Source organism: Chelonia mydas, chromosome 1 (assembly GCF_015237465.2).
Source record: "Chelonia mydas isolate rCheMyd1 chromosome 1, rCheMyd1.pri.v2, whole genome shotgun sequence".
Classification (NCBI taxonomy): domain Eukaryota; kingdom Metazoa; phylum Chordata; order Testudines; family Cheloniidae; genus Chelonia; species Chelonia mydas.
The window spans coordinates 94,933,605-94,960,169 of NC_057849.1; the positions used below are offsets into that span (position 1 = coordinate 94,933,605).

The window sequence follows — 26,565 nt, forward strand, 5'->3', positions numbered from 1 at the left end:
TAGCAAGCAGTAAACTATAATCTCTCAATTCATAGCCTAATGTTTATGATGCTCCAGAACACCAATAGGCACAGATGCTTCATTTTTGTACACACCACACAACCATTACAATCCTTGACTATTGGTTTAAAATGTGTTTATGGTGTCCAAAAGGAAAAAATACCTAGTGAGAATAAAAACATTCCCTATTTCAGCTTTTATGAGAGAAAAAGTTTAATAAAGATGGTTTTATTAATATCATCCTCATCTGGCAGGAGAGTGTATGTCAGTCTTCAGCTCTGTAAAGGAGCCAAATCTTTAAGCTTCAAAGTTGGTGTAGGAAAAGTTATCAGAGGCTGGGATGAAGCTCTGTTGACAATGACTAAAGGGGAGAAGGCTCATCTGGAAATTGAACTTGAATGGGCTTATGGGAAGAAAGGGCAGCCTGATGCCAAGATTCCTCCAAATGCAAAGCTCTTTTTTGAAGTTGAATTGGTGGATATTGATTGATATGAAGACCCTTCTGTTCAACCATAAGTGTGACCTCTTGTGTCATTTCTATTGTTGGTTTTTGTGATGTAAGTGCCCACAAAGGCCCACATCTTACAGTGAATAGCACATGGGTGGACAGCTGTGCCCATGCAGAGTTGCATTAACTTGACTGAAGCTCTGTACAAGAGTAGCATAATCAGAACCTAAGAAATGAGTTGAGATGACAGATCCACACCTAGTAAGCCATTAAATAACTGGTAGTTGCTTTCATTGACTACTATCAAGCTAGTTTCAAACCAATCAATAAGAGATTAAAGGCTCCATATCTTTTGGCCCAGATCAGTCTCAAACCAAGAACTATTGACATAGTGCAGCCAAGAGGACATGAGCACCATCTTTGCCAGGAGGCGTGGGAGATGGATTGGATTGGCCATGTGCTTCGGATGGAAACTGATTCCATCACCAGAGTAGCAATAAGATGGACACCTGAAAGCAAGCAAAAATGAGGCTGCCCCAAAACAACATGGCAAAAAGCAGTGGAAGCCGAGCTGAAAAACCTGGGGCACAGCTGGGGAACCATCGAAAGACTTGCCAGAAACAGACAGGAGTGAGGAGCTTCGTTGCTTCCAGAGGCGTAAAGGGAACATGATGATGATGATGATGATCCATTCCATTCTCTTAACATCGTGCTGACCTCCATCTTGATGTATCCAGATGTATCTATATCCAGTTTTCAAGTTTCTTATAGTAAGAAAGCGCAAATGACTGAAGAAACATGGGGAGCAAATAACAAACCGAGATACAATTTACATAGATATTTAATGGGAGGAAATAATCTGGAAAGCAGTACTCCTGATAGAGGGCTAGAAGACTCAGAGCGGAACAAGGGACCAAATTAGACATAAGTTTGCAATACAATATGGGAGCAAAATAGGCCAATACAAATTTAGGCTGCTCAGACACAACAATGACGGAGCAGGGAAGCAACGGTCCTTCTTTATATAGCTCTGAGACAACTGCACATGAAATATTGTTTGCAGCTCCTTACAAATCAATGCCAGAAAGATCCTTACAAATTGGAGGAAGTTCAGAGAACAGAAACAACAGTGATTAATAATTAGGAATTTGGAGGGACTTACTTACAAGGAAAGACTTAAATGTCTCACTTGAATATTCATAGTTTGGTTTGGTGACTATAGAAGAGGAGATACAAATATCTGAATGCTGCAGAAGACTTCAAGGAGGAAAAGTTATATCAGGATGGTACAAGGCAGTATTCATACTATAATGTGATGAAATTAAGAAAATATATAAAATATCAATACAACTCTTCTCATATTGCTGTTGAATAATCTCTCAAGGGAAGTGGTGGAAACCCCACCACCACATGGGACATTTATTTGGGGAAATACTAATTCATGTACTGTAGGCAGGGCCACTTGCATGCAATGGCTGTGGAATTAAATTCTTGTTACAAAATTAATCTCCAGAATCTGTTCCTGTATAAGACACATTATGTTATTAGCCCTTATGTTCGTGAAGATAACCTTGAAGAAGATAACTGAGCGTAAACCAATGCAGTAATACCAGCCTGACCCTGCAGACAACTTGAAACAATAACCCCAAGAGCTGGAAATTGTTTAATTCATCTCAATCAGGGTCCACAATTCTATAGACACAGAATTTGGCATATTCCAAAATATTCAGCATTTTTGCTGTATAAGTCAGCATTTTACTAAAGCCAGGTGCCTGACATTTTGTTTTATGTCTCCCAGGCCTTTGAAGCCCTTCCTGCAACCTTCGAGCCTGGGAGCCTAAAATGTCCAGTTTGCACCCAGGAAGCAAGATTGTGGGGGCCTGGGGCAGAGATAAGGGTGATGGAGGGAGACCAGGTACCAGAAGTACAGGCTGGAAAGTGGGGTTGTTTGGAGAACAGCGAAGCAACTGAGCACTGGGAAGCTGAGGAAAGGAGCTGCTAAAGCTATCGACAAGCTCCCTCTTTCCCCTGGAACACAGAGGAGGAAGAATTTTCTGAGCCAGGCTAAACAACATTGTAGGAGCCACGGCCCAGGGACTGCAGCCAGGTTGCCAGGAGAGCACAGCAAAAATATCCCCTCTTGAAAAATAATCAACAGATTGCACTTCACTGAGTCTTTTTCAGCTATGAGCTGAGGGGGAGCAGAAGATGGCAATGAAAGGTATTTAATAAATGTATATGTCTGCAGAGTACATGGGACCCTGACTTTAGAGTACAATGCTGAATCAGCAGAGAGAGGGACTGGGTGATCTAGTAGGTCTTTTCCCATCCCTAACTTCTATGAGCTGCTAGTCATGGTAGTTGTCTGGGTTCCCTCCCCACTCTGAACTCTAGGGTACAGATGTGGGGACCCGCATGAAAGACCCTCTAAGCTTATTTCTACCAGCTTAGGGTAAAACTTCCCCAAGGCACAAACTCTTTGCCCTAGGAGGGTACACTGCCACCACCAAGTGACTTAACAAAGAATCAGGGAAAGGACCACTTGGAGTTCTTATTCCCCCAAAATATCCCCCCAAACCCTTATACCCCCTTTCCTGGGGAGGCTTGAGAATAATATCGTAACCAATTGATTACGAGGTGATCACAGACCCAAAGCCCTGGGTCTTAGGACCATAGAGAAATCAGTCAGGTTCTTAAAAGAAGGATATTATTTAAAAAAAAGGTAAAAATCACCTCTGTAAAATCAGGATGGAAAATAACTTTACAGTGTAACAAAAGATTGAAAAACACAGCAGAACTTCCATTAGGCTTAGTTTCAAAGTTACAAAAAACAGGAATAAACCTCCCTCCAGCAAAGGAAAAATTCACAAGCAGAACAAAAGATAATCTAACACGTCTTGCCTGGCTTTTACTTACAATTTTTGTAATATGAGAGACTTTTAGGATAGTTTAAAGGAGACGAAGGAGTTTTCTGACCTGATGCTTCTCTGCTTTCCAAGAGAACACTCACATCAAAGCCTTCCCCCCCCAACCCCCTTCAAGATTTGAAAGTATTTTCTTTCCCCATTGGTCCTTTTGGTCAGGTGCCAACCAGGTTATTTGAGCTTCTTAACACCTCACAGGTAAGGAGGAATTCTAGGCTACCCTTAGCTGTATGGTTATGACAGTAGTGTTTAGAGTGAACTTGAACCAATGCTGTTAACTTTCTTACCATAATCTTGTCACTGTCGATAATGGTGTTCAACCTGTGTGCAATGGTCAGCACAGTGCACTGGGCAAACTTTTCACGAATTGTCTTTTGAATCAACTCATCCGTTCTGAAACACAGGAAGAGCAGTGGAAATGGAAGTGAGAGATCTACATGAACAACGATCTGACTGCAGAGAAGTTCTATGATTGTACTGTAGGTAACTGTAATATCATTCAATCCATAACCAACAGGTTTTCTGCCCTCTTCTTAGAGACCAATCCTTGCTATTCTCCCTGCTGCTATTCAAGAGGGCCCTGACAACCTCTTAGTCACTTGGGAGACAGAAGCCCAGGGGAGACAAAGGGTCCCACTCTCTGAAGCAGTTGTGAGGATAGGTTATGTACACCCCTCCTCTCCAATAATTCTAGATAGAGGGGTGGTTGGGGATGGTCTATATAGAAGAGAGGGAGAAACTTTTTTTTTTTAAAAGGACAGTCATTAAGCTCAGAACCATTTTTACTGAGGGGGCACTAGGGGAGCACAAGGAGTTATAGCTTAATAAGAAATTCTGAAAACAATTAAAAATAAAGTTTAAACGATTTGGAACTTTCAAGTTGTGCCCACTGTCAGCCTTTGTAGCCACATGATCTTACCATCATCCTTGTCCTCCCTTTCTTCCTATTGTTTGTTGCACTCTCTTGTTGAATCTTTTATTAGTAAGTTCTTCAGGGCAGATGCCATGATTGCTTATATTTTGGACAGAATCTAACACAATGGGGCCTTGATCCCTAATAATAAACCAATGGTTGCATGTATGTGCAGTTTCAAAAAGTTCTGAAAGTGAGGCTGCCAAAAGAAGAGTTAACTATATTAGTTAGAAAAAAGTGGGGGCCCATACTTAAAACAGCACAGGTTACAAAATAATATAGAACCTATCACTGATAGGTACTGAGACAGATTCACCCCAAGGTTATTCAGATTCTGGAGGAGAGTCTGCTGGAGGGAAGGGGAAAAAGGAGGTTGTGGTGATTGAAAGCAGCTGCAACTTCACCTTCAACAAGGGAGGGAAGAAAGCAAGCACAGCCTCAAAAAATGCCCCTCCTAGATTTAACTGGAAAATGGGTATAGCCAGAGAGCCTGGGCTGACTGAGTGCAAATGCCATTTCCAATGTGAATTACAACTACCCACCCAGTGGAAAACTGAAGCAAAGTAGCAGTGGCTCTGCCATTCCGCAGGGAGAATTCGCACTGGGAGCAGGCACCTCTGTGGGCCAGCTTCACTATAGCCCTGATCCTTCACATATGTTTGAAAACAAAAACCTGATCTGAATGTTAATCAAATAATGGTAGTTGACAAAGAAACCCAACCCTATTTTAATTAAACTTCATGCAGACAGATTTATCTGGGGGTGAAAAAGGGATGTAAATTCTCCAGAAAGTTTCACAAGTCGCAATTATTGGAGATTTTCCAAGACATAACGCTGGAAATAAAGTGATTCATATCATATCAAGTTGCAATGGGGGAGGTTTAGATTGGATATTAGGAAAAACTTTTTCACTAAGAGGGTGGTGAAACACTGGAATGCGTTACCTAGGGAGGTGGTAGAATCTCCTTCCTTAGAGGTTTTTAAGGTCAGGCTTGACAAAGCCCTGGCTGGGATGATTTAACTGGGACTTGGTCCTGCTTTGAGCAGGGGGTTGGACTAGATGACCTTCTGGGGTCCCTTCCAACCCTGATATTCTATGATTCTATGATTCTATGATTCTATTTCCACTTCTAATGCCGAGGGTTTCATGTGCAACTTTTAAGAATCATTTAACTACTACAGAATTATTTTATTCATGGGGATAAAAATTCCAACTTCATGACCACGAAGAAAAGCTAAAATTGTGCTAAATTTCCATCAATCATCATGTGAAATACTTAGACCACCAGGCTTAGGTAAACTTTCATATTGTGACGGCTATAGAAAAGTAGTGGGAGACAGATATATTAGCCCCAGGCTAAACAAATCCCTGTTACCAGGATAAGTAAATGGCAGCTGCTCCAGGTCAATTAAGATATCTGGCGCCAATTAAGATCTTTCCAGAAGGCAGGGAAGATAGCTAGGTTGATTGGGTCACCTGAAGCAAATTAGGGGCTGGCTGAAACTAGTTAAAAGCCTCCCAGTTAGTCAGTTGGGCACACGTGTCAGGAGCTATAGGAGGAAGCCGCGCTGTTGGAGGAACTGAGCAGTACAAACCATTTCAGGCGCAAGGAAGGAGGCCCTGAGGTAAGGGTGACGTAGATATTGAGGAAGTGGGGGCTACTGTGGGGAACTGTCCCAGGGAATTGTACGAGTCCTATTTTCAAAAAGTCAGCTACCCTAGCTGCTACCATTAGGGTCCCTGGGCTGGAGCCTGGAGTAGAGGGTGGGCCCAGGTTCCCTCCCCCACAACTCCCTGATTAACCACTGAGACTGGGAGACAACAGAGACTGTGCTTGGGAGGGTTGCTTCCCCTCACCTTCCTTGCTGGCTTATGATGCAAATGGCTCAGTAGGCTGTGACCCTTGCCCCTAGAGAAAGAAGGGCTCACAGTGAGCCTCTGAGGCTAGCAAAATCTGCCAGGAAGTGCAAGACCCACGGAGACAAGGACAGAGTCACAATATTTAGACCATTTCCTATTTGACAATAGATTGCAGTATTTCCTGATGGGCATCCTATTAGATTGTACTGCTTAAAAGTCCACCACCATAGCTACGCCCAAGAGGTTAAGAAAAAGGTAGTAAAGACTGCAGTGTAAACCAACTCAAAGAAGAAACTCCAAGTTAAAGTTGATACCTCTTCAATCATTTGTATTGTAATGCTTATGGTTGCTATTAGTAAACATTTACTTTATTGCAATATATCTGCAGCACATGTCAAGTAAGATAATTTAAATGGATAATGCAAATAAAAAAAATAAAGATGTCAAAATGGGGAGGATGAATAAGAGGATATGAAATTTCCGTTGGTCTGATTAAATCACAGATACTATCACTTTTTAGCCAAAAATAAGCTAGAAGCCCAAAATCTATGGAGAAGGAAAGGCACTTTCTCTAAAGATTTTAGAAATGAAATGCATGCTTCACTGCAAAGCTTCTCTGCTGGCACCACTTCTCTCCCAGGAAGAGGTTACAAAAATGAGTCATGGGCAGATACCACAGTGGAAGGATGAATTTACGGTTCTGGACTCCACGGAAATCAGGAAGAAGTCTATTAATTGCTAATGCTAGGTGTTTTATTTTTTTTAAATACAAGTGAAAATAAAATAGCCTGTTTCTTCTGTGGAAAGAGGAATGCCACCTTGCTATCAGCAGTATAAGAACTGACAATGATACTTTGCTTCCAGAATTATAGACTTACTATAGGTAAACCAGGTACAGTTAACTGCAGTTGGGAAGGTTTCACTGGACACAGCCCTTACATTTTTGAAGTTTGGCATTCTGATACAGAAGGGTAACTTCCCCCAGCACTGGACCATTACACATCTTACCAATCTCTCACACAGTACTAAAACAGTTTGGCAATATGCAGCACTGCAGTGATGGAAGTAACTGTGTATTATGTATAGAATGACTGACTTCTTTGGGGAAATCAAAGATTTGTACTACCTCCTCAGAAACGGCCACAAAATCTGTTGATTTTGCATGTGGCAATATGTTCACAACTCCTCAGTCAGCTTTTCTCTCTCTGCTAGCACCCAAATTTAATTTTCCTCAGGAAAACTACAATCATTGCCACTCGAAAGTGACCTACAGTGAGCAAATCAAAAACCAAACACGCCCCAATCCCGCAAGCTGATCCTCACAGGAGGTCCACCTGCACTGACCATCTTGCATGATTAAAGCATTACTCTCCTTTGCCATGATGCCTACAAAAAGCTTGACAACAATCAGGCTGCTGGTGTGCAGAGAACTCTGCCCATCTTGCTGACCAATACTGTCTCATTGTTTCTTTGTACTCTGCCGTCTGTCTATCTCCATCTGTTCTCTAATCTTATACACAGATTGTGAGCCGCTTGGAACGGGGACCATCTCTTTGTCCTGTGTTTGTACACTGCTTAGCTCAATGGAGTCCTGTTCCATAACTAGACCTCCTACATGCTGTGGTAATTCAAATAAATAATAATATTAAGTATAGCACGCTGGAATACTACAGGCTAGATTTCTCACTAATGCTGTACAGATCCTTTTTACATCCAGAACTGATTATTATAACTCCTTTTATCCTGGAATATCAAAGCAACTCTACTGATTGCAGCTAGTGCAAAAAAGTGACTGAATGACCAGTCATGAACAAATAGCATCAATTCTTTGACCAATGAGTGAACTACAATTTGCTTTGATGATGTATAAAATAATAAATGCACCTATTTGAAGGACTTGCTGTTTTATTGTCCTTGGATTTTCTCAAACCATAGTTTGGTGGAACTATCTGTTCAGCTCAAACTGATGCAGCATATTTGCAGAGTTTTCAAAAAATACGGTCTCTTTTAGTGATTCCCACCAGTGTTCAAAAGAGCTTTAAAGACTACTTTATTTTGTAGTTCCTATGATACTTGAAGATCTCTTAGGATTTTGATCTCTATTTAATGGGTTTTATCTGTAACCCACTGTGTGTACTGAATAGCATCCTGAGCATTTGGAAGGAATGAAAACTAATAAATATTATTTGTTATTTGTCACAGTCATTTTTCCTTGCTCGTCTTTGTCACTATGTGCACAGGATACCCTTCCTGGATCAACAGACCTCAACACTATGCCTAACTTTTTCATCATGAGGTGCCTCATCTTTGTGGGATCGTGGTGGCCTTAGAATCTTTCCATTCTGTGAAGTCTTTCAAGAGTTTATCTTTTGTTTGCAGTGTAGCTGTGTCGGTCCTAAGATACTAGAGAGACACCAACAGAAGTTAGTCCAATAAAAGATATTGCCTCATCCATTCTGTCTCTCTAAGAGGTTATCCTGACAGTTGTGATCTGCATTTCCAAAAGGAGTCTTTTATCCATGGCTGCTGTAGGGTAAATAGCTTTGAATGTTAATTTACGCACAGAAATCAAGGATATTTTTCTCCTTCCAAAGACAGAACCTGTATCTATCCCCTCTTAGGATGCATTCAGGGGAGCTTTCATGATCGAACCCCTTAAGCTATGTACCGTGTTTGGTTTGCCTGCTCTGATTAGGCATTAGTGATGCCGTCAGCGTTCATGAGAACACAAACCCCCGCACGGGCTGCACAAGATATGAAGCTTTTCAGTTCACCTCTGTGTACGCCAACCATGTACAAACAGGATAATTCATTTTACTATGGCCTTTGGTGTTTTACCTTGGGTCCACATTTGCTGTTGCTTCGTCAATAATCAGAATTTGATTTTTTTTGAGAACTGCCCTCGCAAGGCACACGAGCTGTCTCTGACCGACGCTAAAATTAGATCCAGATTCTGCCAACTGTGTCTCCATTTTATCAGGAAGTTCTTCCACAGCCTCCTTCAGTTGAACCTGTAGGTATGCCAACGTACTGTAAGATGAGTAACTCACTTCTAAACAAAATGTTGTTGTGATTAGGTTGCCTATTTTTTGTTATGCTTTACACAACAATAAGCATGTAAGATTTACCTTTCAGACTCATATACATACACTATGTAATTCAATTCTAGAGTTAAGTCTAAAACTGTTTAAAAATCTATTTTTAATTAATCAAAATATATCAAACCTGTATCCCAAATGATAAAAAAATATTAATGCAAGATCCAGCAGGTCAATGTTATATACAGAGACATTTATATACATTTATACACCCCACAATTGTTTTCCTTTCTTCTGTCGGCCATATCCTTACGTAATCCAACAAACCAGCTCAAACCTAATATGTATAAACACTATGAATAATGTTATTTTATATGTAAACATTAGATACAAATGATCAGATATTTGGAATTACCTCTTCCAAGACATTCCACAGCTCTTCATCAGTGTATTCATTGAAAGGATCCAAGTTTTTTCTCATCGTTCCAGTGAACAGAATGGGCTCCTACAAACCAATGAAACATTACATTTTACTTTTTATATACACTTAGTTTTCGTACTGCAATACAGAATTTAAACACAGTAACGTTGAGTTGAAGCATGCATACATACATGTAGTACAACAACAAATTATCCCTAGTACAAGGCAAGGGAAAAAACTGTTGCGATTCTTTTTATATCAGAGAAGTAATAAAAGAAAAGAAAACTCAGAGGTGTATTAGGAGCATGTGGAAGAAAAAAATAAGATAAATGCATAACAAGCCTGCATGAAGATATTTTAATAAAACAGATAAAACAAAAACAGGTATTTTGACAAAATCAATATATATCCAACAATTTCTTCTGTCTGTACTTGAACTGGCTTATCTGTGCTACTCTTGACACCACAACACTTTATAGTATATTTATAAGCTAGGCAATTAAATCCACTGACACTGTTAGCGGAAACAAGCAACAACAAGATCAACTCAACGCATTAACGTTCCTAGGATACTTGGGTGCTTTTGAAACTGTGCCCCCTAACTATATAAGGCACAGACAGAGGAGAAGACTCAAGTGGCTCAAGAGGTAGAATACAAGGTGTTGGGATTTTTGTTTTATTTCAGTTTGGAGAAACCTTCCAAGTTTAACATTAAAGAATCTGAAAGATAAATAGATTTCACAACTTTTCTGCAACATTTACGTCTACACCTGAATCTGTTAATGATGGTTAATACTAATATTTGTACTTCAGTAGCACCAAGAAAGAATTTGGGCACCTCTAGGCAAACACACGACAAGGCATAATCACTGCCCCAGAGAGTTTACACTCTAATGTCGAACAAGACTCAACCCATTGAGTGTGACAAACCAAGGGAGAGAACAGGATAGCGAGACAAGGGTGGCAAAGAAAACAACATGCAGTTACACAGGCTAGATACATGCCCGAGATGATGGTTCCAAATCATCTGAATTTTCTTTTTAACCTAGTCATGGCTGACTGATTTCTTGTAGGTGTCACAGCAGAAAAGGAGCAGAAGTATGGATTAGTTCAGGGAGGGAATTCCATGTTACAGACAATGTGGAAAAAAGTCTGGAGATATTTGTAGGAGAAGCAGACAAATGGGCATTAAAGGACGACATAATTGGCAGAGCACAGGGTATGGGGGTGATAAGAATGAGCAAATGACTAAGGAAGGAAGAGTTGTAAAGAGTCTTGAGGGGAGGTTAAGAAGCTTGAATTTGATACAGTGAAATACAATGAGCCAGTGGAGGGAATCAAAGAGTGAGAAGGAGGAGGATTATGGCCTATTCTCCCAGCTGGGACAATAGGAATCCCTCAGATCTGCTGCTGGCATCCTAATGCTCCCTCTGAAGACAGCCAGGATATACTATTAGTCCATTCTATGGAGGGACTAAACATACCCTGGGTTAGGGCTGCTACCACTGCACAGACCTCAGGCAGGAATGTGACGACATCTTTGGTTCCTGAATTTACTAAAATGTTGTAGCTTGTTTTCTAAAACATTTTTCCCTTGTAAAAGTGTCCCTATTCCTTCATTCATTACATAGGGGAAAGGCAGCCTCTGATCTGCAGTCTGAGGACTGATCACCTTTCTGCTCTTGGGTTTCAGTTGTGGCCACCCCACTTTTCTGCCTATGGAGTTACTGAGCAAATGGGGTTCAATACCCCTCCCCCATCTTGTTTTGATTGTCATGTTCTAGCAGCCCTCATCAGTTGATGAGCTGGGACTGGAATCCTGTGACAGGAACCCATACCTGCTAGATTTTCGTTCTTCCTTTTTTTACTGTGTGGGTGTGTAAAATCGCTGTTAAGGCTCTGGTGGGATAGCTGTGCTCTTCTTGCTCCTTGGGATAGAGACAGCTTTTGCAAAGAAGTAGTCACTCTCTGGATCCTCATCCAAGAGAAGAAATGCCTAGGGTATCCCTCTAAAATTCCCTGCCCTCATCTTGAGACGAAGGGAAGCTGGAAGGGATGCCTGCCCCTTGCCTAATGAGAAGTGTCCTATTTAAAGACTTGTGGCAGGACTCATCTAGGTGGAACTATTACTGGTTGGAGAGGGGTTGGGTTTGATAGATTTACTCCTGGAGCAGGCATTGGGTGCCTGGACTCTTCCTCCTGTGAGCCAATCATGTTATTCCTTCCTTTCTGTGTTCTCTCTCTCAGTGTGGAATATATTGTGGCTTGATGGGAGGCAGACCCTCTCAAACTAGTCCAACTCAGAGCCTCTCCCCTAGGCAGAGCAAGGGTCCACAAACTGTGGACAGGCATGGCAAAGCTCTCCTGAGCTGCTAAACAGAACTGCCTCATTAGATGAACACTGCTTGGTCTCTGGTTGGTGTCTTCTGGACAGTTCTACCATGAAGAGAAGAGGTAGAGGGACCTGTCAGGGGGGCACTACACTGGAAGACCCAGAAGGCAAAGATCTCCATGCTGCTCTGAAGGGGAGAAGAGGCGTGAGAGAGTGAAAAGACCAGGAAATAAGTTTGTTCCTACCCAAAGGCCCTGAAGGAAATCAAAAGGTTAAGGCAACAAAAGTGGGAGAGCACTGAACCACTAAGCTTTAGCCCAATGCCACAAACTGATCTTCAAGTCAAAAAAAGCAAGAGGGACATGATTTTGCCCCAGAATTCCCTACTAACAGCCCTGAATGCCACTGATATTCAAGCAGAGACGGCACAGTCTGAGAATCATGAACTGCAGGAAATGTTAGGATGTCAGTAATTGTTGGTGTTATACACAAGATATCTGAGCCCAAAAAACCATCATAATGCAGTTGAGGACTGTGAAATATCTGACTTGTTACCAGAGTTTCTTAAATCTATATATATATTTTTTTTAAAAAAAGAGTAAACATTTGTTTATATATGATATGATTTTTTTAAAAACATCACACATCTTAAAGGTTAAATCCTGCCCTGATTAAAACCCCATGTAACCCTACTGCTGTCCATGGACCTGCATGTGGGTGTAGAAAGCCCATGTAGAATTTGGACCTAAACCTTTTATGATTATGTGTTAATTTTTAAGCCATTCCTGGAGTATTATGAAGGTATTGATGATGGCAGAATGTGGTACAATAAAAATGTAAGAAGATAATGTGTTTTCTTTTTATTTTCTTGTTATGTGCCAAGTATTTGAAAGTATTTGTTGCACCAGGACCAATAAAAACCTGTTGAATGAGCAAAGGGGTTTAATAGAAGGGTTGAGGGAACATTTTTCTTTAAAAAAACAACACTGCAAGTAATTTGTTTAACAATACACATTTTAATAAGTTATTTGAGATGTTCTGAAGGTATTGTTAAGATAATTTTCTGTTTCAATCTATTTTTATAGGTTGGCAAAATAAGAAATTGAATTTATAAAATGTTCATAACTATTATAAGAGGTCCTAAAAGCAAACATGTATTGCAACAGTAGATAAGGATAATTTTTAATTATCATTTCTGACACAGATTAGTATTTAAAATAGCCTGTTTTATGAGAGGAAGTTAATAAGCCAAACCTGTAAATAATTGTTGTAGAAATGCTTGCAGTCAGAGTAACAGATAATATTTACAGACAGACACAACCTTCATACAGCTCCATCCAAGCAAACAATTAGAAACCTAAGGACATTTTTATTTCTGTGAGTAGATATTTAAACTCAGATTTAAGAAAACTTCACTCTCTGGAGAGTGACTCAGTTAGCATGCTACCCGACATATTTTACAAACGCCTACAGCTAGACTACATAGTTTTCCAAGAAAATGCTGAGGATTGCAGCTACAAACTGTTGCCCCAAGTTATGTAGCTATTTTTATTACTCATACAAATATTAGTAATATAGTACAAAATGTCTATTGTAGTATAATTATTCCCCCACTCTCCAAAATGGTTATTGTCATTCCTTGGTCTTAGACCTTTGCATATACTTAGTAGAAAACAAACCTCTCTTTATCTGGAAGAGAAACCCTACCTGCTAACCTTCAGATACTGAAAACCCCTGGGGACCATGACAAAAACCTTCTATATAACTAGCAAGATAAAAATAATAACATTTTACTTCATTACAATAATTTTATGCCCAGGTCAGGAAACTTCTGCATGAATAAAATATACAATTAATTATGAGTGCTCAAGGTGTGGAACAGCATTAGATCAGCAGTTTTCCATCTCTAGAGTTATATTTTGTTCACCTGGGATCAGATATCCAAATGTGGAAATCACCTGAAATACTTGTGGTTAAAGTTCTCAAAACCCTGTAGCCCTTGAATGAACTGATCATCATCCATTTTCAGGAGAAAAGAACATTGTGCACAAACAAAAGAGAAAGAATTTAAGTCTATGTAAAGTCCTCTTTAGATAGAAAAAGGTCACTAACTCCACTGAGTAGCACCACTGTGCATTAATGAAGCCTCCAGTATGCGGAAACAAAAGACGGCCCACAGGAGGCTGCAATCCAATTGTATGTCTTTGCTAGTGACAGCATACTTACCTCTTTCTGTTTGGCTTCTATTCTCAAGAAAGAAAAAAGAAAGCCAGGTGATGGAGAGGCATTAAAGAGCCGTTGTTTGTTAACCTTCTTATCACATTCACAGTTGTTTTTAAAAAGAGAGATAACAAAATATAAACATATAAAACAGTACATTAAGTGAGTGCTACCTTGATTTCTTCATCCAGCTGATGGACCAACAAACATTCAGACACCAATATGGTCAAAGGCCTCTGGATCCAACGTTATTAAACAAAACAGAACGAAAGCTGGAAATTAACAGTTAAAATGCTACCTACCAAGCAAATTCCACTGGTGTCTAAACAAGTGTTTCCTCCCGTCACCCAAACAAATAGGATGAGCTACCTGCAAAGCACATGCCTTCAGGAAAGGAATAGGGCACTGCAGAGGGAGCACCATATAGTCATGGCTGCTAGAGCCATGTTCCCCCGCAAAGGGGAATTATGGCCAGAGGATAGGTCAGAGTCCCCATGGAATCTGGTGACCTGCATAGGCCCCGCTATCCAAAGGCATGTGGATCGTACCAAACTCTTCTGCTGCAACAATGTCTAGCTTGCTGTTTCAGTCAGCTGTAGGGTAAAGGTGTGTGGCTGCTCTGAAGAGGAAAAGGCGTACTTCCAGAACCACCACAAGTACTTTTCTTCCAATGCCCCTCATCAGGTCTAGGATGGCAACTTTATGGCTTTGTAGCTGGTAGCATCATCCTCAGCCAGGACCTAACACATGGCTTATGCCTCTTCTGTTAATAAATTGAAGGCCTAGAACAACTGCCCTCACTGAACAACATTGGTCACTACTCAGAGGTAGGCATCAGGCTCATCATCCAGTCCAATCTTGGACAGAGAAGGGCTGGTACTCACTGGCTGCTTAGCTGGTGTCCTGGGATTACTGAACATAGGAAACACAGCTAGTGGATCACTACTTTGGCTTGTTTCTCCTTTGTGATTTACAGTGAGAACTGCTGTTGTTGGGCTACAATTGGTTTTGCTGCTACTGTCCATCTTCCAGTTTGTGATCTCTTCCATTACTCCCCCTTTTTATACCTCTTTTGCAGATGAGGTTCAAAAGAAAAGTTCCATGCAATACCACACGCAGGATGCTCTAGAGGTCAGCAACAAGACTCATTTTTTCGGGGAGAAGAGGCAAGACATTTCTGGGAGAAGGTTTGCAGCTTTGGAGTTTGATCCCTTCAATAGTCCAAAGCCAGAACCTGGTAATATTTAAGATGCAGTGCAAATAGCATCTCTTCAGACTGGCATTTTAGCTGGCAGGAAATGTATGGTCATTTCTGGGGGAAGGAGGAAAGTGACTTAAAAATTAGAAAGGCTCTGTTGTTGAAGAGAGGTGCTGAAGGGCAAACAGATGTTTAGTTGTGAAGTCCTGTTTAGCCATTGATATTGTTTGTTATTAATTTTTGTGCTTACACCCAAATCATATTATAATACGGATATAGCCAGTAAAATAAGAAAACATTCCAAACATTCACGTCAATTAGCAAAAAAAAGTGTTTAATTTTCACTCAGAATTTAATTCAAATATATGAAAAACCAAAAATCACATACTGCTAAATAAATCTAGCTTTCAGGAGCATGTATGTGTTTGAGAGGGGAGAGCAGGGTTTCTTTCTTTGCTTTTTTTCTTTAAAAAAAAGAGAATAATAATAAAAAAATCCTACACACACACACATATTCTCTGCTGCACCACTTTCCATGTAGTCCAGCTGAGGGGTGGGAGATGGGTATCAGGGAAGCCAGTGGAGGTCTGTGATTCTCTCCCCAGCTCCTGCCCTGGTGCAGGTTGCACAGCTGGCAACAGTCCCTAAGGGATCATATGCCAGATGTTGCTGGAGTGCAACATACCCTGACATGCCTTCTCTGCAACTTTCTCCTGGTGGGGAGGGTGGCATACTGCTTGCACTCCCCTACACTCCTGTCAGAGCAGCACAAAGAGGACAGAGAAGAGGAAAGAGTCAGACCCAAAGGGCTGATCCGACACGTTATGGAAGAGGCAGTCTGTAGGAAATAATGTGATCTTATTCAAATTCTTTCAAATACATCAGATTACACAGAAGCACAATCTCAGTTATTGTCTCTTACCAGTTGTTGAAGAAGTTGTCCACAAGAATGGACTGATTTAAATGATTAAGACATATGGCCTCAAAAATTGCCCTACTTTCAGACTGAATCATTTGGATACTAAATATATAGGCTCTTGTTTTCAATTTAGTAGTCCATTCCAGAGATATTATGGAAAACAATAGCCACTAGTATTTTTAGCAAATGTTTTATGCTCTGTGCTGGCTCTTCAGCAGCAGTTAGCCAGAAACTTAATTCAAACTGTTTCTAGAATTGTGCGGATATTGATATCACTGATGCACACACAAAATAATTGGTTGACATCACAGGAATCCATAGATAATGAAGTTGTTAAAAAAAGCCGTGATTATTTCAGCTCCATTCTCAGGTTACAGTGGGGGAACAGGGGAACTAATATTTGCAAAACAGACAAGGATGAAATTCTGGGACCTAAGAGTACTGCAAACAGAAAGCAGAAAAAGAAAAAAATTATTATAAAAATGATCTTGACAGAGTTTTTGAAATGTTACAGCCCTAAAATGAAAATAGATGTGGCGGACAAAGTCAGCTTCATACCTGAGGTATGATTGAGATTTTCTTTCGCAAGTCATGAAGTCCTAGTTCTGATGTTAAGTACTTATCAATCCAAATTCGTCCTTTGGGTTCAGCCAACCGAAAGAGAGCTGCTATCAAAGAGCTCTTTCCAGCTCCTGTTCTTCCCACAATTCCAACCTGCAAAACCAACCACGCCAGTATGATTAAAATTGTTTCTTTCTTTCTTTCTTTTTTTTTTTTTTTTAAGGTAAACGCTAAGAAGAACAACACCCTGGAGTTGGATGGGATTTGAAGCTTTAAGAATTTTCTAGATCATCTCATTCAAAAGTGAAATGAATGTTTTCTTAACAAAATGCCTCCCTTAATATCAGTTGCGGAATGCCTAAATGAGAGGCAATGTGGCCAGCGGATGGAGCACTGAACTGGTACTTAGGAGTCCTGCGTTCCATTTCCAGCTCTGCCATTAGCCTATTGGGTGACCTTGCACTAATCATGTCACTTCCCTGTGCCTCAATTTCTCTATCTGTAAAAAGGGAACAATGACACTAACACTCCTTCGTAAAGCACTTTGAGATCTGCCTATGGACATTATTAGTATTAAGCAAGCATTACTAACTGCACTTGAGACAATTCTGAGTCAGATTCTGATGACCTCACTCAAGCTGAATAGTATGTAACTCAGTGAGGAGCCATAACAAAGTCAAAACTAACAATAGAGCTACAAAAAGTATCTGAGCAAAGGGCATGGAGAGATGGTCCTAATGTTTGCCATAAGGAGCTGCAGTAAAGAAGAAACTAATGCTGGCTGGGGCAGTGGATTCCTTTGATAGTCTAGCTTTCAAAGTTCAGATCACTGGAGGGGACAGATATGCTGCTTTTCTCAAAGCTCTGAATACCAGAGCCACATATCTCATAACCAGGGATCTCAAAGAAGGACATTTGAGGGAATTAAGAAATCTAGTTAAGTACAATAAGTGGAAGAAGGCCGACCAATCCTAGAAGACACTATAAGGCACAACACAGTCTAAAAATCCTCTCAGAAAAGAGGAATTCACAAAAAGGAAATCTGCCAATATGACTCCACAAGGAGCCATTGAAAAACCAGAGGATTAAAAAAACCATACTGACAACAGAAAAAAAAAAAAAATGGAGAAGCAACCCAACTAACACATTCAGTCAGTAAGTCTTTCCCAGAAAATGCAGGAAAAATGCAAAATAAGGAAATGCTAAGAAGCCTAATGGTATGGAACTAAAATATCTTTTACAAATATATCAAATGAAAAAAAATACGTAGGGAGATAGTAGGTCTATTAATAAATGAAGAAAGGGGCAAAATTAATGCTGACTAAATATGACTCAGCTAGTGAACTCCTTTCTGCAAAAAACCTGTCTTCAGAAGAAGCAGCTAAGGGATTACTTAGAAAAATGGAATGTACACCCAATCAACTGTCTCACAGAGCACTGCTTAGGATAACTCTCTATATAGAGCTGCTCTGCCAGAACCTCTTACAGTAGAACCTCAGAGTTATGATCACCAGAGTTACAAACTGACCAGTCAAAACACACCTCAATTGGAATCAGAAGTACACAATGAGGCAGCGGAGCCAAAAAATAAAAAAGCAAATACCGTACAGTACAGTGTTAAACATAAACTACTAAAAAAAATAAAGGGAAAGTTTTAAAAAAAACATTTGACAAAGCAAGGAAACAGTTTCTGTGCTTGTTTCATTTAAATTAAGATGGTTAAAAGTACCATTTTTCTTCTGCATAGTACAGTTTCAAAGCTATATTAAGTCAACGTTCAGTTGTAAACTTTTGAAAGAATAACCATAACATTTTGTTCAGAGTTACGAACAAGTCAGAGTTATGAAAAACCTCCATTCTCAAAGTGTTCGTAACTCTGAGGTTCTATGTATATTGCATTCAGTTCAAGGCACCACATTTCCAGAGAGATATTGGCAAACACTGGAGGGACTTCAGTGATGAGCAAGAAAAATTATCATGGTTTGGAGATACTGATTTATGAGGAAAGATAAAAGAGTTAAATATGCACAGCAGTGGTTCTCAACCAGGGGTAGGGAGAAGTCTTCCACGGGGTACATCAGCTCATCTAGATATTTGCCTAGTTTTACAAAAGGCTACATAAAAAGCACTAGCGAAGTCAGTACAAACTAAAATTTCATACAATGACTTGTTTATACTGCTCTATATACACTATACACTGAAATGTAAGTACAATATTTGTATCCCAATTGATTTATTTTATAATTATATGGTAAAAATGAGAAAGTAAGCAATTTTTCAGTAATAGTGTGTTGTGACACTTTTGTATTTTTATGTCTGATTTTGTAAGCACGTCATTTTTAAGTGAGGTGAAACTTGGGGTACACGCAAGACAAATCAGACTTGTAAAAGGGGTACAGTAGTCTGAAAAGGTTAAGAATCACTGATGTACAGTGTAGCATAGTTAAGTAATTAAGAGGGCACATGACAACAGAAGAATATTTGAAAAGTACAAACACCAAACAAAAGAGGGTAATTATGTAATGTGATACACAGAGATACTGAAATGATATTAAGGAAAGGAAAACTTAAGGTGAATATCAGGAAAAAATTTGTAACAGAGAAATTAAGCTATGGAACAGGCTCCCAAGCAAAATGGCAGAACCTGAATTTAAAAGAAACAAAACACCCTAGACTAAGCACAAGAAAATATACTGGAAGAAGCAACTTGGAAGATGGACTGGATAACCTAAAATGTCTTTTCTACCTCTAAATTTTCCAATTATATGATTTTATTGAATAACTGATTCAAGTAGGTGTGTACAATCACGAAGTACTATGTAAGTGCTAATCATTATATTACTGTTACCTAAAACACAGCATAGTTTTAGCAAATCTGTTTAAAGGAATGGTATAAAAGTAAAAGGAAAAAAAAACTGAAATGAGAAATATTTCTGAAGAACCTCTACTAAAGCTCCTCTTCCTTCAAAAGGATAAATCAGAAAGAAAAAGCTAAATGGAGAACACACATAAAGTGTTTTAAAGAAGAAAGAGTTCAAAAGCATTTCTTTTGAAAACCTTAGTGATATACACTATTATATTAGCAACATGAAGGAAAACATTATCAAAAATAAAGTAACTCTTAAAATAAAAATGCAGCTGCTTGTATATTGTCAATATCTCTCTTTCAGGCAGGCATCAAATGAAAACATTGCATTTTTCAGTGTTTGACCAAAAATACAAATGGATTTCTCTAAATTGACTACACGCTGCTAAAATCAACACGAATTTGAACTGGCTCTCAGTAAACAGAATTTTATTCCCTTTTATAAATCATGTTATTCAAAAGGCACATTATTTTTCCATATACAGATCATAATCAAATCTGTCCTGCAAAACCAGGCAGGCAGGCCCTTGTGCAGCCCCACTGAAGCCAATGGCTACCTGCATACACAAAAGGGTCTGTCAGCAGAATTGGGTTCCTGATTACTAAACACATAACTCAAATTTAGGTCATCCAGACAAAGAAAATAACTTACGTTTAGCAACTGTATGAACGGACATGTGTTAATGTGTTTTTAAACACCACTTACCATCTAGCTTTGACAAAGACAGTTGACTTGTGTTTAAAAGCCACCACTATTTTTGGCCTGATCTACCTTTAAAACTTATACCATAAAAACATAAGAATGGCCATACTGGGTCAGACCAATGGTCCATCGAGCCCAGTATCCTGTCTTCTGAAAGTGGCTAATACCAGGTGCTTCAGAGGAATTAACAGAACAGGGCATCCATCCCCTATCATCCAGACAGTATATTTCAGGGGTGACCAAACTTACTGACCCTCTGAGCTGCATACGAGAATCTTCAGAAGTTCGAGAGCTGGGGTGCGCCTGCTGGAACTCAGGGCTTCAACCTGGCAGGGACGGGGGTCTCGGGGCTTCAGCCCTGTGGGAAGTGCCTGCCAGGGCTTGGGGCCCCCTTCTTGCTGGGCAGAAGTCAGAAGCGATGCATGGAGGGTCTCATGGGATCACGTCCCCCCCGGCCCCACACCCCACCCTACCCCCCGGATTTTTGCTAGGGTTTGCTGGCCCTCACTCAGTCAGTTCCTGGAGCTGGCAAGCTGGAAGTTGAGGCCATGTGGAGAGGCAGTGGCAAGCAACTGGGAGCAGCAGGGAGAGCTGCTGCTTTTGCTGCTTCCTGCAGAGCTAAAGCAGCAGCCCTTCCCTGAAGCTCCCAGCTGCTTGCTGCTGGCTCTTCATGTGGAGCTAACACCAGGGAGACGCAGGGAGGGGCCGCTGAGGGTAAGGGGGGAGGAGGCGTACCTGGAGGTGCGACTCAAACTGTTTAAATTGTACCCCCCACTCTCAGCAGGCACCAGTCATCTCTGGCAGAAGCCCCTAACCCCACCACCCCACTGCAGGGCAGAAGCCCTGAGCTATCTGCCTCAGTCTGATAGGTGGAGAATGGGGGGGTATAGGAGACTCCACAAGCTGCACTTTAAATATAAAAGAGATGCATACCTCTCACAAGCCACAGTTTGGCCACCCCTGGTATATTTTATAGCACTGTATAGAGTTGGAAAAAAAGACCATAAGGTATTACCTCCTTAATGAAAATGTTGTGTATATCTGAAATAAGCATGCAATGCATACCTTTTCTTTTGATCTAATTAGAACAGACAAGTGCCTCAACACCAAGGGTCCATCTAAGCTGTAAGTGAAGTTAACATTTTCAAAGGCTATCACTCCTTGGCTTGGCCATTCAGCTGGTGGACGTTTGTTGGACTCCCAAGGAGCTTCCTTTTCAAGTTCTGTGTATTCCATTACTCTTTCTACTGAGATCATCTAGAAAAAAGTCACACAAGCCATGAAACTCTTTTATATTTTGGGTAACATTCTGATTATAAAAAAAGCTACAAAATGACAGGAGAAATTTTCTTTCAATCATATGAGAGGGAGAGAGAGAGAGAGAGAGAGAGAGAGAATGAAGCGTGGTACTGTCCTATTTTTATTAGACAGAAATGCAAGTCTTACCTCCTAATATAGGTCCTGATCCAGCATAACATTTAAGTATGTACTTAATTTTAAAGCATGTTAATTGAGTCAATGTAAGCATTAATTTGAGGTCAATGGGATTACTCACATGCTTAAGTGCTTTGCAGGACTGGAGCCTTATTTTCTACATGATAGGTTGTCTTTCTGCTGGGCCTCTATGGGAGTAATACTAAAGATCTGACTTATATCTGAGCTACAGGAAGATCCAGCCTATTAATAATATCATTGATAAGTTTATCATTTTTGTGTGTTCTGAGCCACCACCATCTCTGGGGTTTCACCAATGAGCTTGTCCCTTGCAGCTCTGGCTAAGGTTACTATGTGCTTGGAATGAATATCTATAATTCAGCAGTAGAGCCAAATCAGTATACTGGTTACTACAGTATTCGCTAGATAGCTAGCAGAATTTTTTTTCATATCCATGGACATACAAATATGAAAGAGGCAGCAAGATCTATTGTTAACTGAGATTTTATGGGATTCTAAAAGGAAAAGACTAACTAACGGAACTAACCTCTCCCCAAATTTGAGACATTTGGGCTGCCTCTCTCTTCTTGCAAATATGGGAAGCAGTTCGGTTTTGGCCATGGGGTACCGTTTCCCCCCACCCTTTCCATCCCCGCAACAGATTATTACATCAAAAACTGTAAGAAAAAACTAAACTTTTCTTAATAGATTATATTTCACCTTACTCAGCTTTGTTAACTTCATATATGAACCATGAAGAGACCATCGTAACAATACCCAAAGACTTATCTTGACAGCAGTGGATCTGGGGAGGGAGTCAGTCCCAGAAAGTGAACAATGCAGTAGCAAGTTCTCCATTCTGGACCTCTCCTCCTCAGTTGGAAACACATGAGAGACAGAATGCAGTACGAAAAAATTACTAGTGAAGGAGAGCTAAGTAGGACAAAACCTCAAAACCTCGGATTCTTGTGAGTCATGGAAAAAGGAAGTCATTTACAATAGCTCCACGAAGTACTCCACATTCTACACTAGTGTCAGCCTAGTAAATGGTATGTCTTGTTCTATGATACCTCTGAATCTTCACCTCCCACAGAGTAATTCACCCCCACAGGAGAGCCTCATACATTTGAACTTCATTAATCCATAACCTGATAATTCAGACAAAAAGCTTAGCAGTCTCTCCCCACTCCTCCAAAAAGATTTATAAGTATTGGTTAATTCTTGCCTGCAACATGCTTTAAAAATGCAATAAGCTATACAGAATAAATGCTAAATACAAAATTATTATTAGCAGGAGTGTTGTAGTACAGTTTAACACTAAATAAGCCTTTGTTATTCTTTATGTAGTGTACAAGGTGTATTTACCAGAATGTTACAGTGACTCATCATAAATAATTACAAGTAAACCAAAATTGTCAACACAAATGAATAAGTAGATTTTTGATGTTGTATTTTTTTTATTGTGGTTGCTTACTCATTAATTTAAAAAAATTAATATGCAACAAACAGCATCTTAGTAAATAGTGTAAATTGATGTTCTACCATATGCAAAAATGTATTTGGAAATTTATGCCGACCTTATGTAGTATGACTTGAATAAAGATTTAATACATCTTAAATATTTGTTACCTTTACACAAATTAACAGGGTCTAAGGCTTTAGATAGAAATAACAGGGTCTTTAAAATTCCATTAATGCAAAGATAACACTTCTAATGTATTTCATGTCACTGAACAGCAAAGAGATGTGAAAAATAAGAAGTTGAGAAATTAATATTACCAGATTTTCAACTTCAGCACTTTGCCTAACTCCCCACTGGAACATTCCCATGAGCGTGATTGCATAGGACAATGCCAAGCCAACCTGTCCTGCATCCAGAGCTGTAGGGCGAGGAGGAGAAAAATCACATCTATGTAATTACACAAAACTCTGCTTAACTCCTCCTTCAATCTAATACGCCACTGAAGTGGTAGCTGGCTCTAGGTCACACCAGTTTAAATAGTAGCTCTGTGGAAAAAGTCTATCTTGTCACATTACTTTTGTAAGCTTTCTAAAACTATATTTGTGTTTGACAATAAGGTCCTGGCTCTCCACTGCAAGGCACCTTGTCTTAAAAAAAAAAAAAAAAAAAAGCCCAGAATCAACTAATCTCTTAAGCACAAGCTTAAGGTCATTGCTATTCAGTTAAGCAATTGAGAATCTTTCAATTAATTTCAAAGGGAGTTGGATCAGGCCCCTAAACCTGTGCATGGTGAGCATAAAGTGCTACTAAAACACATTGCTAGCATTTACACAAACTATGTACTGGTATAAATGGGTGCAAAGCACTGTAAGAGCAGACAAGATGCTTTTGAAGGGCAAACTTCTGCTCACCCTACTCATATGGACAGACTCATTACACTCAGCGAGTCAGCTCTTGTGAATAAACTAAACAGGATTTGGTCCTAATATGGGAACCGATTCTCCTCTCACTATAGCCATTTTATATCAGCATAACTCCATTGACTTCACAAAAACTGCTCCTTGTACTGATTGGAGAGACAAATCAAACCCAGTGTTTTGATTTGTCTTCAAGTCTAGTAACTTGAAACCTAGTTGGAAATCTCCTCTATAATGCCATGTATATAGGTCTATATATAATTTATCTAAAGGAAAAATAAAGGAAACAAAGAACAGCAAACTAGCACCCAAATTTCATGTCCAAGATAATTACTTCCTTTGTATTTTAGAAGACTATCTAGTTTTAGAACATCTACCGTAATTACATCCTAGGATGATCATATAAAACAACAGCATCAGAATGACAATGAATATAAAATTTCTTATAATGCAATCTCCCTTTCTGGGATTGGGCTCTCCCTGAATCCAAGACATTTGAGCTGAATCCTTGAATGTTCAGCCTGCTTTGTTTTGCCTAGTCTGCCGTGACAAGACGGGAAACAAATGTTGTTGTCCCAAAGACAGCTTTAAAAGCTAGTATTTCAACAGTAAAGGCAAGATTGTAGAACTGCAAGCTTGCCTGCAACACTGTGGGGAGATAATTTGGAGAAAGGTTGTTAGGTTCATGGCCAATCCCTTGAGTCCAGAGAAGTCTGAACGGTCTCCAGTACTTACAGGAATGTCTTGGACTGAGGGACAGACCAGGATCTAGAAAGAAACATTTTACTTAACTGCAATCCGTAAACAATTAGAGAAAGTAAATTCTGAAAAAGAATAAGGTATTGCTATATATTGTAATTATAGCATTAACATTCCTAGCATCTGTACTTACTCTTTGCGAGAAGCAGGGAACCAAAGGCAACCACTATAACAAAGATGGCACAGATGGCATCCAGCCGCACGGCAAACCATCGGGAGGTAGTCAAAAACAGAAACCAAGCCTCTAAAGAGTTTTTTAAAAGTCATAATAAGAACAATAAGTTATTGGGGAAAAATAAGTTCTATAAGGACTCCCATAAGACAGTAATATAACATTAGCGTGGACTAATTCCATAAGCTGCAAAAATACCATTGTCTTGGAGAGTGTTTGCATGTGTTGATGATGATGTCCTATTTTCCTAGCTAGTGCTGGCATGTTTTCAGGTTTTCACACCGTTTAACACAGCTGAGACTAGTATATCAAATAGGAGTCAGAATAGAAATAAAAGATGCTAGGGCCTGATTCATAGCCCACTGAAGCCAACAAAAAGACTCTCATTGACTTCAATGGACTTTGGATCAGATGCCTAGTATGCTATGTAAAATACCATTGCAATTTTCTTTCATATAACATTTAGATAAAGTATATCCCAATATGCTTCAGAGAATTGAGTATTACTAGACAGTGGAGGTTATATGATATAAATCACAGAAGAAAGCAGCATAATCTGTATGATGAAAATTCAAGTATTCAAAGTTAGGGCCAATAACAGAAGTCAAATAGGCATCAGATAGAATTCTATATCGCTTTGTAATCTGGGCCTGTTCATATAAAATGTATTTTCATATAGCCAAATTCAAAGTTACATGTCTTGGAAAAAGGCCATACCTACAGACTGGGGACCTGTGTTCTGGAAAACAGTGACTCTGAAAAGGATTTAGGTGTCATAGTGGTCAAGCAACTTATCATGAACTTTCAGTGCGATGCTGTGGCACAAAGGGCTATTGCGCTCCTTGGATGTACAAGCAGGGCAGTAGTAAGTAGAAATAGGGAGGCAATTTTACTTTTGTGTATAAGGCACTGGCGAGACTGATACTGAATACTATGTACAGTTCAGGTGGCCACATTTTCAAAATATATTAAAAAACTGGAGGTGCAGAAAAAAGTCACAAATTATTTGGAGTTCTGAAGAAAATGCCTTGCAGCAAGAGACTTAGAGAGGTCAATCTGTTTAGTTTATCAAAAAGAAGATTGAGAAGTGACTTGATTACACTGTATAAGTACCTGCATGGGGAGAAAATATCACATACTACATGGCTCTTTATTCTAGTAGAGAAAGACATAACAAGAACCAATGGTTGAAAGCCGAAGTGAGACAAATACTTCAGGTCAAGACTGGATGACTTTCTGGGGATACACTTTAGCCAAACACAAGCCTCTGGACTCAGTACAGGGGTAGCTAGGTGAAATGTAATGGTCTGTAAAATACAGGAGGTCAGGTTAGATGATAAAATGGTCTCTTCTTGCCTGAAACTCTATGAATCTATCAATTAAAAAAAAAAAAGAAGGCAAACTAGTATAGAATACT

At 39.7% G+C, this 26,565-nt stretch overlaps 1 protein-coding gene and 1 long non-coding RNA gene across 8 annotated transcripts in view; one reads left to right on the plus strand and one right to left on the minus strand.

Annotated features, from left to right (window-relative positions):
• Positions 1–26,565, minus strand: part of ABCC4 (ATP binding cassette subfamily C member 4) — a 209,407-nt gene that overhangs the window by 37,371 nt on the left and 145,471 nt on the right. For 3 of the 7 annotated variants that reach the window (XM_037895822.2, XM_043534656.1, XM_037895837.2), the window contains 7 exons: positions 25,110–25,220; positions 23,618–23,718; positions 21,470–21,661; positions 16,833–16,988; positions 9,600–9,689; positions 8,985–9,157; positions 3,660–3,765 (listed from right to left, as the gene is read on the minus strand). In XM_037895822.2, the coding sequence (XP_037751750.1) occupies positions 3,660–3,765; positions 8,985–9,157; positions 9,600–9,689; positions 16,833–16,988; positions 21,470–21,661; positions 23,618–23,718; positions 25,110–25,220 (929 nt within the window). The other 4 variants (XM_037895831.2, XM_043534639.1, XM_043534629.1 and 1 more) reach the window with 3 other exon arrangements.
• LOC122463644 lies at positions 852–20,050 on the plus strand. The gene is made up of 3 exons (XR_006287213.1): positions 852–1,078; positions 14,747–14,752; positions 20,039–20,050. It is a non-coding gene; the product is annotated as an uncharacterized LOC122463644 (long non-coding RNA).